Genomic DNA, 14,053 nt, shown 5'->3' on the forward strand with positions numbered 1-14,053 from the left:
TTCTGAAACTGAAAGACAAACTGGCAAAGCTGACTTAGTCAGATGAAGCGCGAGGTTTATACTGCAACTCAATTGGTTCGTCTATCAACATTTCGTTTTCCGGCCGATATAAAAGCACATCAGTACCTATATTATATAGACTCATCCCTGCCAATATTGAGCCATCGATATAAATGACAAGATATGGTCAAGCGAACATAATTTTTCACGGTTTAGGAACCAAATAAATCAGCGCCACCTCTTAGATACTAATGAACGACCCGTTTGAAATCCAAACGTCACTGAGGTTGCATTGGTGCTATAGCACCAATGAGTCGGTGCCATTTTGTTTGTTCAATAACCCTGTCCATACGAAGTAATCTATAAGTCATGGACTTATAACTAATGCGGTTTTTAAATAGAATATATCTGTTTCAGAGTCTCAGAGGTCCGGTCAAACGTGACAAGCGACGGACTACTGACTGTGCTTATTTCGGTCATGGGAATACCGTCTCCAAAACCTCAATACGTTCTACCTAGATCTCAAAGAGTATCAACGCCCGACACCAGATACATATCCCTGCACAATTGCTACGTGATCCTTGCTGTATTATCCAAAGGATCCTTGGTCGCGCAGAAGGATACGCCGTGTCAATCGACGTTAGAAGTATCCATGGAAGGCTTAATACGAGGACCCTATGAAGTATGCGCGAAGATATCCAAATTCAAGACCGATGAAATGCATTCAATATGTGTCGTACCACAACTTTTAGATTCCGTCGGTTCTCTGGAAATGAAGTCAGGCTTCAAAAGTCTTAATACAGCGTTAGTAGGAATTGCTCTAGGATTGATGGTTATAGTCATAGGCTTGGTGTGGTTTGTGCGGAAAATGTTGAAGAAACCTGCTGAGTTTCAGGCGCATAGATGTTTTAGGCCTGAACCGGTTCCAGAGGAAAATCCGAGGGCAAGTTATGTTATGCTTACTGCTACTTCGAAGGTTTGAGGAAATGAATGTATATGTTGTCAAAGCCGTGATATTACAATTTCACTAGTGATATTATAATTAAACGGTAGATTGTCAATCGACTTCATTTCTTACAATTTAACGGCCTGATTTTAGTAATATTGTAATGTCACGGAGTCATTATAGTGACATTATAATACATCTAGAATTGTGAGTGAAGTTGGCAGTGGGAGACGTCGAGCGTTCTGATTGGTCAAAAAAGTCCTCCTCCAGAAAAGTGTCATGCTACGTGACTTATTACTTTCTATGATATTATTACAATAGTTTGTGATTTTTTAATTATAACTCTATGATTGCAAAATTGACATTGGAAACCACAGATTACAGAAGTAAGGCTTACGTAAGGCTTAGCATAAGCTTACTTCTTTTATATTTATTTTGTAAACGGACCAATCAAAGTCTCAAAATATCATTGCCTTACAATATCACTATAGTGTCCCCGTGATTTTACAGTGACACTAAAACGAGACCATTAGATTGTGAGAAATGAAGCTGATTGACAATCTACCGTTTAATTATAATATCACTAGTGAAATTACTTGTAATATCACTGATTTGACAATATACCTGCGACATATATAACTGATGTACTTGTAGCTCAAAAGATGGTGTTTTGAAAAACCCACATAAATCGAGAGATGTTTGAGAATCGGTTATTTAACTGTATTTAAAGTCAAGGCTTTTAAAATGCCGTGACTAAGACACCTTGTAACATATTGTTGTAATTTATTGAGTAACTTTCTATTGTATAAACCTTTAGTAATACATTATTGTATAGAATGTTATTTTTTGATCACTTTAGTCATTATATTTACACTTGTTTGGCTATAATACTTTAATTACGGTTAAACAAAAGAAAAATGTTCTTTGTTTCTACTCACTTATTTTTGCTAGTCTCTATATTAATTTATATGAATTGAAATGCTCTGTGTTTAACACACTAATACGATATTATTTTAATTTATAGTTATAAGTATAGTACGCGACAGGTCAAGATGGCAATCGGGGTGGGGATGCCCCGCACACCCCTCGCGCTAACCCGGTGTGGGATAGCGCGGGTGACGTGCGGGTGTGTGGGGCGTCTCCCCGCCTCATGCTCCGATTGCCATCTCAAACTGTCGTGCCTATAGACTCTATTCTTGTTAAATTAGTGTTGGTATATTATTTGTATAAAAGTTTTCCAGTTTCTTGCTGGTTCTTCTCGGTAGGAACGGCATTCTGAACCAGTGGTAAATTAAAACTACCTGACTATTCATAAGCACTTTAAAAAAAGTTTACATGAATAAAAAACATTCTATTCTATTCTATTCTATTCTAACATTGAAACTGGATGATGCCTGCGACTTTGTCCGCGTGGATTTAGGTTTAAAACGATTCAAAAACTTCGCGAGGTAATGTTTGGTTTTCGAGATAAAAGAAGCCTATATCACTATTCAGGTTTTTAACTACATCCACCGTACATCCACGCAAAAATTATGTCGATTTGCTGCTCCGTTGCAGCGTAGTTGAAGGAAAAACTAAAAAACAAACACACTTTCCCATTTACAATATTATTGCCCATCGCTGGCTGGCTGGCTGGATCCGTGTTCAGTAGAACACGGATCTCCTTTCAGAATGATAGGGGTTTGGCCATAGTCTAACACGATGGCCAAGACCTCATTGGCAGATTTCAAACTCATTTGAGAATATTATGGAGAACTCTCAGGTATTCAGGTTTCCTCGCCATTTTTCCCTCCACCGTTAAAGCAAGTGATACATAATACATATTTCACATCCAGCTTTATTTACATGTTTAGTCGACGTTAGCCCGACTAGTTTCGAACCCATCCGGAGTCCTTTTTCAAAGGGGTCTCAAACGCGACGCGTGCAAGATCTGACTCCCTTTGAAAAAGGACCCCGGATGGTTCGAAACAAGTGAGTAAAGCCGGGTGTGAGATAAATCACTCACGATAGTTAAACGCTAAAATAAGTGATACATAATTGCATAAAACTCACATACCTACCTCCGAAAAGTTAGAGGTGCATGCGTGTTTACTTAGAAATAAGAAAATATTGAAAGTTTCTTATTAATGAGCGCACATTGTGATTTGAGATGAATTTAGAAATACTTATAGATTAATTATAATTATAATCAAATTCCGGGAATTTCATATTGCTTATTATAATTTGTTTATAAACATATAGGCATCGGGTGATAATGATTAATTAATTATGTTATCTTGAGCTTATATAAATGTAATAGGTTTCCATGTAGTAATTAATATTGGTTGATACTAATTATGTATTCTTGAGTCGCTATATTTTACATTTTGCTGAATATATAACGCAATGATTAAATATGTACCTAGTATGACGTGGAAAATATCTACTGGTTATATAACTTATATCGGAAATTCAGAATATTGTTTAATTTGTCATGGTTCCATCTCAACCATTCTTATTTAAATTTACTTTGTATGAAACCTTGAGCAATATAATATCAATTTAGTACATATATAATCAGTCAGTGATTTTATAATAATATTATGTTTATATTCGAGCGTGTCTTATTAGATATTTTAAAAAGACTAACCATATGTATAATTTATATTACCAATCAAGAAATAGTTTTTTCTATAATAATGAATTCTGTGAAAACATTTATGATAGCCCGAGCTATAAAAATAACATAAACAATAAAAACATCTCATTTCGTAGAAATATAGCAATGTCATAAGTGCTTAAAGTTTAATTAATTTATGTTCCGAAATAGGCTAGTTGACACTTTTTTTAAGTAGGTCTTAAATGGTTAATATTTGTCCTATTAGATCAAAAAAATTAACACTATATTTTTTTGCGCCCTAAAAACCGTAAAACTTTAATTTACAAAATATATTTTTCTTAGACAGGTGAAAACACTGTCGGCCATGTTTGGCCGATAGATTATCTGTGCTCTGACGTCATGCATTTGTAAACAACAGCATAACCTCCCAAAGTTTAATAAACATGACTTCTATACTAGTTTACATGAAAAATATAGTAATTATCGTTATCGTATCATCCGAGAATGTAAAAACGCATCGATAAAGACCACAGGAAAGTTGTGGATTAGAGTGCCCAGTGAAATAAATATACGTAACACGCGAAGACTTGCTTAAAGGGATCCTATATCACTAACGACTGCAACCCAAATTTATTTTTGCAAAGACCACTTTGTTGTAAGTCTTACTTAATAACTTATTCAATTTATAAAGAGAAAACGATATTTTTTTACGTTTACTATGAGTTTTTAGAAATATATAAAAACTAGCTTATGCTCGTGACTTCGCCCGCATGGACTTCATAAATTTCAAACCCCCATTTAACCCAGTCAGGGGTGGAATTTCAAAAAATCCTTTCCTAGTGGATAGATAAAGAGAAGGTCTTTACCTACAAAGAACACACCCACCAAATTTCATGTATCTAGGACCAGCTGTTTAGATGTTTAGGCTGTGCGTTGATATATAAGTTAGTCAGGACTTGAAATTTTATATATATGGATACTACGTTAGTCAATAGGGATGACATTTGTTTGTTTACATATTTAATGACGTGACATCATGGCTGACAGCGTTTTCTGAGTTTCAAATAAAAATAAAAACTGTATTTTTTTAAATTGGATTTATATATCCATCCTGAGTTTTTAATAATTGTTATTGATATATTTCGTTGTCTTAAGCAAAATACTATAATAAATAATCATTTATTGGACGAAATTAGATATGAGTCAAGTAGCCTATTTGTGTCATCATCATCATCATCATTATCATTAACCGATAGTCGTCATAAGTCTTTTGTAGGGACTTCCATACGCCACGGTCTTGCGCCGCCTGAATCCAGCAGTTCCCTGCGACTCGTCTGATGTCGTCCGTCCACATAGTGGGGGGTCTTCCAACACTGCGTCTTCCGTGGCGGGGTCGCCATTCCAGCACCTTGGTACCCAACGTCTATCGGTTGTACGAACTATGTGCCCTGCCCATTGCCACTTCAGCTTCGCAAGCCGTTGAGCTATATCGCTTACTCTATTTCTTCTACGGATCTCCTCATTTCTGATTTGATCACGTAGATAAACTCCAAACATAGCTCTCTCTATCGCCTGCTGAGTGACTCTGAGCTTTCTTATGAGGCCCACCTTCAGGCTTCATAATAGCATCACATTTGTGTACTTATATTCAAATTAATCAAAATTTATATTTGTAGTTAAAACTAATAATATCTTCTATGAAGATGTATTTTAATACACTATTTTTATACTAATGTATTAACACGAGGCTCTTATACGCATTTAAGAGGAAGCACGATGCCATGCCATAATGAAATGCTAACATTATTTTTATAATAATAAAATTTAAACTTGTCTTTCAAAGGAATGCCACTACTTAAGCCCTTTAAAGCCTTATTCAAACACAAACTAGTACCTACCACACTAGTACGTACAAGTCTGACGTGCTTCATTATAAATCTTAGTTAGATACAGTGCCCGACAAACAACTTGAGCATTGACGCAATTAGCTGGCGAATGGCGGGTGCACTCGATTGGTTGATCAGTCAGCGCGAGTGCACGCGATTGGTTGTAACGTCGACTTTCGCTTTCCGGATTCGAGAATTTTCTCCCACTACGCTGCTTCAGGTCCAAGTTGTTCGCAATTACTTATTACAAATTATGGGAGTCTCTGTCTCAATAAGTTGTGTTTGACTAAGGCTTAATTTCTGTTAAATTCTGTACGACGTACTTTGCATCTCATTAGTGCAAGTAGCAACCACACAAGATATTAATAATAATATTAATTGATGTCAATTGTACTGTCAAACGATGATAGAACTATCTCTTTGTTTAAATAATTGACTAGGTAAGTAGGTACAATATGTTTATTATCAGGCCCCGGGTTTTCGTAGCACTTTGCACATTTATCCTTACATGCGTCTATCGACTTCATACTTGGACGATTTAAGATTTGAGATATTATGAAGTCTTGGACGATTTAACCTTTATGTGGTAATTAATAATAACTACTCAAATAGATTGTTAGATCCTTATCATAATGGTATCAGTCCCCGCAAATTGCTATTGCGCTGGAACCATGTCTCATTAACATCGAAATGACGTCATTTCGACGTCAGCCGAAATAAAAATATACCATCAGCTTGAAACTTCAGCCTAATGCTGATGTCACTAAAATGGCGGCCACGCGTATAAGCAATTTGCGGGACTTATACTGGCAATTATTCTATTAACCTTCTATTAATCACCTACTTGCTTTAAAGACGTATGAACCTATTTCAAATCCTCAACAATCTTGCTGTACCTACTACATACATTTTCTTCCACTAATGTCAAAAATATCTCGAAATAAAGTGCGATATAGAAATGCCTACAAAGATACCCGGAGTTTATATATAAACTACTTGAGTTTTAATTTATGTCAACAATCGGTAATCAATCCCTTTGACAAATTAAAAGTGCTACGAAACGTCCAGACCCTGGTTTTTATACTTGCTACACCTAAGTGGCGTTGAGTTTATACCTACATTTATAAATTATTTTTGTTTTTTTATATACCTACTTATACAATAATTATTGTTTTTGAGTGTTGGGTTGTTTGTAATTTATATTACTGTAATATTTTCCGCCATTTGTAAATCTTTGAAGAACTTTGGTTCCGCTTTAATTAGCATTTAATTTTGTAAATAATAATAATTTATGGATTGCATTTGGTCCTTAATAAAAGGTTAACGAATGTGTGTTGTTTTATTTGTAAGACACTGATTTACTTGTGATTTTTTGAAGAATTTACTTTACTTCAATTGTAATAAGAACAACAGGCTTGTTGCCGCTGAACCAAATAAATCTAAAAATATTAAGCAATGTGCTACTTGCAACCGACCGCCCTCCCGCTACTACACATGAGGGAAATGCAAGCAATATTCAACACCACCACGCAATACTGCACATATCCAAAAACACAATGTACAAGTACGCGGCCGAAAGTAATGTATATCGGCCTTTAGAATGACATTTCGGCTTTGTAGAGTGTTGTCTCTGTCACTCATACCTATATGACATTCTGACGGTCTCAATGTCAGGGACAATGCTCTACAAATCTCCTTCAAATGTCGATGTACATTACTTTCTGCCGCGTACTGTACGCACGTTTTCCTCTGCAATGCAATATTCCAATTTCCAAAGGCAATGAGTTGAGGTTCTAGAAGCAAAAGGGTAGGTGGTGGATATGGCATGCGACATGTTGCACAAGGTTGCATGCGATTATGTGTTTTAGCGGATTATTGCAAAACAATCATGTTGTTGTTTGCGAATAAAGCTTTTTCTTTTTTTTTAGCTTATCTTTGAACTAGAGCTAAAAGTCAAAGACCCAAATATATTATATTTTGTGAAGGAAAAATTTGGTATAAAAGATAAGTGCTAAGCTAATTAAAATTGGAAGTGAGATTCCTGGTCCTTTTTCTTTGGACTTCATCGTAACACTCTTGGCAGAGTGGACGTGGTTATCACGAAGTGGCGAATACTAGAAACGTCACTTCATGATGATCACGAGCACTCTGCTATTATTGCAGCTTGATGAATAACACTCTTCATGAAAATTTATTAAAGAGTGCCTTAGTTTTCAAAGAAAGTGCATCATGCATCAGTAAAATGATACCGTATTTTAAGTAAATAATTTCATTTGAATGAAAAGTTAAGATAGCAAAATTGGGTTTAATGTGTTTCCTTATCAAAAGAATATATTTTTCATGAATGGGTTTCCCGAAATGGATGTCAAAATGGTGCGCGTGCGCATTTAAATAGGTGCTTGATTATAATGTTAAAACACAACAAATGCTAGTTGTATGCTAATCGCAATGGCGCGCGGTCGTGCGTTTCGTGTTGTTCTCATTACCTTATTATTATCATTCACGTTAATTGACTGTAAAGTATTTACGCGATGTCAGCTGACACGGGAACTGTTAAAAAATAATTTTCATCAAAAGACTTTCCTTAGTAACTGTGAGTTTTTGTTCCTATTATGCCTACATGGGATTACATGCAAATTTTATAGGCTTTTTTGGCCTTTAGGCTATTGTTATTGTTACATTGTAGGTATAGTACGTGTGTAACTATTAACGTGGCTCTACATTGTTTATTTATGACTTGGTGATAAGCTGTTCATGCTATAACAATACAATTTTTTGTCTCGCTCGTAATTTATGAATGAGGAAAATTGTATCCTTTTCACACTCGGTTCGTATCAGGTTCCTAGAATTACTAAGATTGGTCTTAGTTGCGAATTATTTTATTTAGTTCGCTAACGGTATTTCCCACCTTATTCATGGTTAGATATTTTTTATCTAAATTATATCACGGATCTATGCTTATTCTATTTGGGTTTATTTTTATACGCTTAAATATTTAACTTTGTTCAGAAGAAAAGAAAAAAAGTCAAATGAAAGTTATTATATACCAACTTACTAAAATTACGGTTGATAAATAAATAAAATAAATAAATAACTAAATCGGTAAATCATTTACTGTTTCACTAAATTTACAGCCAAAATTTGGTTGAACCACTGATGTCTAAAATACGTTTTACACCCGTGTGATACCTATCTATTGCATACGCACCTACCCGCCGTACTCAGAGTCGCTAATCGTTACTTAAGATTGAGTTAAAACGAGACAGATTATTTTATGTGAGAGATATAGCTCTGTCTCGTTTTTACTAAACTTAAATATCCATTAATCGACTCTGAGTACGGCTGTACATGTTTCTTGGAAAACTAAAGTAAACATTACTGATAACACTTATCTAAAGAGAGACGCATTTCAGAATAGGCAAATAAATTATCATAATATCACTACATTACATTAATTTATGTTCACTAAAAGATTGTATAAATATTAACTATCTAATAAGTGGTGGTATTTCTATTTATTAGATAGTTATACTCATGAGCATTGGACCAGCACGAAATCACAGTTGACTTACGTTCTACACTAAGTTTCATCAAAATCGGTTGAATAGAACCCAAAATGCTAGACCTGAATTTAAGATAGCGTATTTCTAAGTAAGAGTTTAACAAAAGGCTAGCACACAAGTAAATTATCAGAGAGGTAGGAAGCGAAGCTTCCCGGCAGACCAGACCAGAGCCAATTAGAAATAATTTTTCAAATTGCCCTTGCCGAAACCCAAACATGCGACCTGCCACTTATAAGACTCTTTTAAAGAGCATCCGCCAAGTTTCCATATAGTCGATGAGAGGGGCATTCCAAACCAGTAGGTAGTAGATGCATTTAATCATTCAAAAGCACTTAAATCATTCAAAAAATATTTGAATAAAAAATCTTACTATTTCAGCTTTCTAGCGTTTAAACTATCGTGAGTGATATCCATTATATTATAACTAGCTAATTAACGATTGAACTCACGAGATTAGCCGAAGTAAGCTCGACTAAATTTCAAACCCGCCCGGGTTCCTTTTTCAAAGGGCCTTTGCTCATAACGTAGCTTATACTACCAACTATTTCTATTTCTAGGAGTTAGAGAGTTAGGGCCATAGCGCTTGCCACTGTGTTAAGGAGGTTGTTATAATAATTGAAGCACTATGGAGGCATGGAAATCATATTTGGGTATTATTACAGGGGTGTGCCTGATAGAACAAGAGAGCGATAGGAACACAGCCGCGCACACCGTGAAGACGTCTCGCAAGCAATATTATGGATTGTTTCAAGTAAGTTGGGCGAGATATGCTCGAACAGCGTTCAATACGTGCTATGCTAATGGGAAAACTTGTAGAATGTGCCTGCGGTTTTGACTGCGCTGATGAATGGAATTAACTAGATAGCATTAAATAATGAACTTTGATCACATCAATGATCAAATTCCTTGTTATAATTTTAATAGTGTTTTACCTACATTTCAAGGAAATTTCTAAATAATTTTAAATACATATCATAAATTGCGGACCGGCAGGAATATAACCCTCCTGAGGTCGTGCCCGACGCTCTGACCACTAAGCTACGGCTCGCACGAAAAGGTGACTAACTGACTGATCTATCAATGCACAGCTCAAACTACTTTGCGAATCGGGCTGATATTTGGCATGGAGCTAAGCTATTATGACATAGGCATCCGCTAAGAAAGGATTTTTGAACACTCAACCCCTAAGGGGGTGCAAAAGGAGTATGAAATTTGTGTAATCCACGCGGACAAAACGGCGAGCATAAGCTAGTCATAAAAAAAAATACAAACGATTTTGCGAAAAAAATCAAAAACAGACCGTGAAGCAGGAACTCAAATCACTTCCGTCGTAAAGTTACATACTTACTTTATGTTACTCTCCTTACAGATAGGCAGTGAATGGTGCAAGGAAGGACGCCGAGGCGGAAAATGCAACGTCTCGTGTGAATGTAAGCGCCTAAATATTATTTGGGTATTTGACTACATCAAAAATAAATTATTTCTCAGTGATTGTTAAATAGAGGGTCTTCCAAAATACATAAAATCCACGTCCTTTGTTGGTTTTAGGTGTAATAGCCATTTTAAATTATCGATTAAACTAAAAAAAGCACGTCAAATGATTGTGAAGTCACACACCGGTATTTCATAGAATCTCGCATACTAAGCGCGCGTTTTGACATTTGATAAAAAGTTACCTACTGCTTTGACTAGCTGCCAAATACCGTATTAGCTTCTGCCTGAACCGGGAACCCTCTAAATACGACATTTGACTTTTTTTTATCAAACGGCAAAAAGCGCACCATTAGTAGGTATGCGATATTCTACGAAATTCTGGAATGTGACGTCACATCATAATGACGTACTTTTTTAGTTTAATCAATTATTTAAAATGTTTGTTACACTTAAAACTAACAAAGGACTTGGATTTAACGAATTTTTGAGGACCCTTTATTTAAAAATCACTGAGAAATAATTAATTTTTGATGTAGTCAAATACCCAATTTACCGGCTCCTACAGATCGCAGGATAAGAAGTAAAGGATAGGATGTATGGACTCCAGCTTAGAAAGCAATACTAATGAGCGATTATGTCATCAATGTTTGTTTAGATACCTACTACAACTTCTTCTTTGGTGGGAAATTTCAAATCCCTTTGGGAAAAAAGTTATGGCTAAATAAGACGAGATTTCATTAATAATAAAATACTGATAGACTGACTGATCTATCAACGCACAGCTCAAACTAATGGACGTATCGGGCGGAAATTTGGCATGCAGATAGCTATTATGACGTAAGCATCCGCTAAGAAAGGATTTTTGGAAATTCAAGCCCTAAAGGGGTGAAATAGGGGTTTGAAATTTGTGTAGTCCACGCGGAAGAAGTCGCGAGCATAAGCTAGTTTCTTATAAGAATGACTCGGCAACAATTTGGCTTATTCGTTTATTATGTCTCCATTCCAGCTCTCCTAGACGATGACATAAAAGATGACTGCGCGTGCGCGTACCAGATTTTTGAACAAGAAGGTTTCAAGTATTGGACAAAGTGGGACGCAAGATGCAAGGGACAAAGACTTCCAGACATCCAGAAGTAAGTATAAGATTCTTTACCAGACCATAGCTACCATAGGACCAGTCTATAGCAACTTTCCACGGCTTTATCCATGTAGATTGTAGAATGTTAAATGCCTTTTAAAATTTTGCTGTAGAGCTAAGATTTTTTCTGAGTTAAAAAGTATTTTGTGTCCGAATGTATGTGTCCAATATCGTCAAGCAGTTGTGCTGTGAAACACATGGGCAGGAAGATATAGGTATTTTTTTACATTTGAAAAGTCTTAAAAATATTTAAAAAAAATACCTATATCTTAAAAAGCTCAAGTCAAGCTTTTTTTCAAAATTTGTATCCTTTATATATGTATATTACGGTGTCTCTAATATGTAAGGTACCTGCAAAAAAGTTAGTAGATAGACAGACACACACTTTTGTAGAACATTATAGATTTTTTTAAATGGTGATAATACCCAAATCTATGTTTCAGGTGTCCAGACTGGCAACATCCCCCTCCACGGACTTCCCCAGATAGGCTTAAGAGAACTATAACACGAGGGAGAAGATCAACCGTCAGACTGATAGCACACCCTTATCACGTGTTTATGAAGTTGCACAAACCGAATGAAGTTTGAATTCTTTATACAGTTGTTAATAACAATCAAGGAATAGCAATAACGTAGTTAAACCAGTCTGTTCTTCTCAAAAGATTAAAAAAAATATAAACTAGCGCTTGGTTGCCTAAATTCAATCTTGACTTAAAGATACCTAAGTATATTAAAACTAGAGGGGAGAACAGAATGGTACCAACTGAGCCGATCTAAAAACGCAGTCACGCGTTTTTAGATCTGTCTATTTAATAGTTTCACCCTTGTAAGATCCAGTCTCCTTATTGAGGCAAACTTTTCTCTCCTCCAAGCCGATGCCTTATGCTTTAACTTACCCCAATTCGTCTGATCTTTTTCCCCTCATCCAGAATAGTAGGTATGCAATCAACTTTGCACTGGCAGGCTTTCTTCAATCTTGGGGTCCAGAGTCACTTGGAGTGAAAGAAAAACCTTACATCTTACACAGATGTTACATTATTGGTCAACGAGCAAACTACTAGCTTAACAATATTTTTGATATTGCGTTTCCAGCATTAGACTAAGCTTGAATAAACTTCCAGACTGAAAATGTTCTGCACCTACACATTTGAAACCCAGCAAATAGTTTTACTTTCAACCGAATCTCAGATACGAAATTATACTCAGAGTCATATCTCCTATGCATTAAATTAACAATCGCTGTACCGTCTGTCTACCCACGAAGTTTAGCGGGGAGGTGCGGCGTGGCGAAAATACAGGCGAACCGACCATATCCAATATCCATGTTCCAACAGCCGCGAACGCACTGACGGACGCGCTAAGGTCTAGCTCACAACGTAAAGTTTATGGATAGACCCTCGGAAAGGATCAATGATAATTAAATAAAACTACTCTCAATTTACGTATATATTCTACGTTTATTAATAAGAGGGCGTAGAGTGTAAGGGGGCGTACAGAATAGTTTATTGTTAAGTTTTAATTTAAATAAAAGGTTTTATTTTGTGAATCATGCATTTTTAATTTTAAGTTTTTTGTAAACATGCCAATCGAGGAGGGAACGCCCCGCACGCCCGCAAAACCCCCGCACTAAATCTGTTCTAAATTTGGTCTGACGTTGACGTGAACAAAGTCACTGAATACATTAATATCATAGGAAGCACAGAGAAATTTTATAAAATAGTTTTATCTCCAAAATCATTAATTAAATTTTCATCAGACCCTAGAAGTGATTTACTTAAGGAATGAATGCCTTGATTAAACTCGTAAACAACTAGAAGGAACCATTTTCAGCTCGATTGAAAATTGTTCAAAGGTGAAGATTATTAAAAATTCCTTTGAAACTATCAAAATTCTTTGATTATTTGAAGACGAAGCGTTTCTATTTATATTCTTAATTGATAACGTTAGTTAGTTAGTCCCTTAGTCCCTTTTGTTTACGATATCATAAAAAGTGCCCAGTTAAGTTTGATAGGCTTATTTTCAGTCCAGATCACGTTTGAAAACCTAAGAAACCTCATAACTATCAGTTAAGAACTAGATTTTTCTTATGACTCTATCCGCATGATAAAGCCCTCACGGATAATGTAGTTATCAATCAGTAAAAGAATTTTCAGAATTATCACCATTAAGGAGATTAACAAATGCAAACTAACAAGTTTTACTGCTTTAGTATAGGTAGGACTAGCAAATTCCTGAAAGGCCGACAACGCATTGGTGGTTCCTCTGGTACTGCAAATGTTTATGGGCGGTGGTAATCACTTAACATAATTTTTATTTAAAAAAAAGATAATCTACTATTCATCATCATCTCGCTTGAATGGTATTAATTTTAACTTTTTAACGGAATCGCTGTCATGATGATCGAAAAAGCAAAGCTATACGAGGCTGTTGCGCTTGATTGGACCTTACTATTATATTGTATAGAAGCTGAAAAAAGTGGGAGGAATT

The 14,053-nt window shown here is 35.7% G+C and overlaps 1 protein-coding gene across 1 annotated transcript in view; it reads left to right on the forward strand.

The window, feature by feature from the left end:
- Lrt (Leucine-rich tendon-specific protein) overlaps positions 1-13,112 on the forward strand; it is a 96,260-nt gene extending 83,148 nt beyond the window's left edge. The window contains exons 12-17 of the mRNA XM_069500028.1: positions 418-686; positions 7,953-8,024; positions 9,657-9,745; positions 10,364-10,424; positions 11,435-11,561; positions 12,010-13,112. Of these exons, the coding sequence (XP_069356129.1) occupies positions 418-686; positions 7,953-8,024; positions 9,657-9,745; positions 10,364-10,424; positions 11,435-11,561; positions 12,010-12,154 (763 nt within the window). The 3' untranslated portion in view covers positions 12,155-13,112. The remainder of the gene's footprint in view (positions 1-417; positions 687-7,952; positions 8,025-9,656; positions 9,746-10,363; positions 10,425-11,434; positions 11,562-12,009) is intronic.
- Positions 13,113-14,053: the final 941 nt, after the last annotated feature.

The sequence above is a fragment of the Maniola hyperantus genome, chromosome 7, assembly GCF_902806685.2.
Source record: "Maniola hyperantus chromosome 7, iAphHyp1.2, whole genome shotgun sequence".
Classification (NCBI taxonomy): Eukaryota; Metazoa; Arthropoda; class Insecta; order Lepidoptera; family Nymphalidae; genus Maniola; species Maniola hyperantus.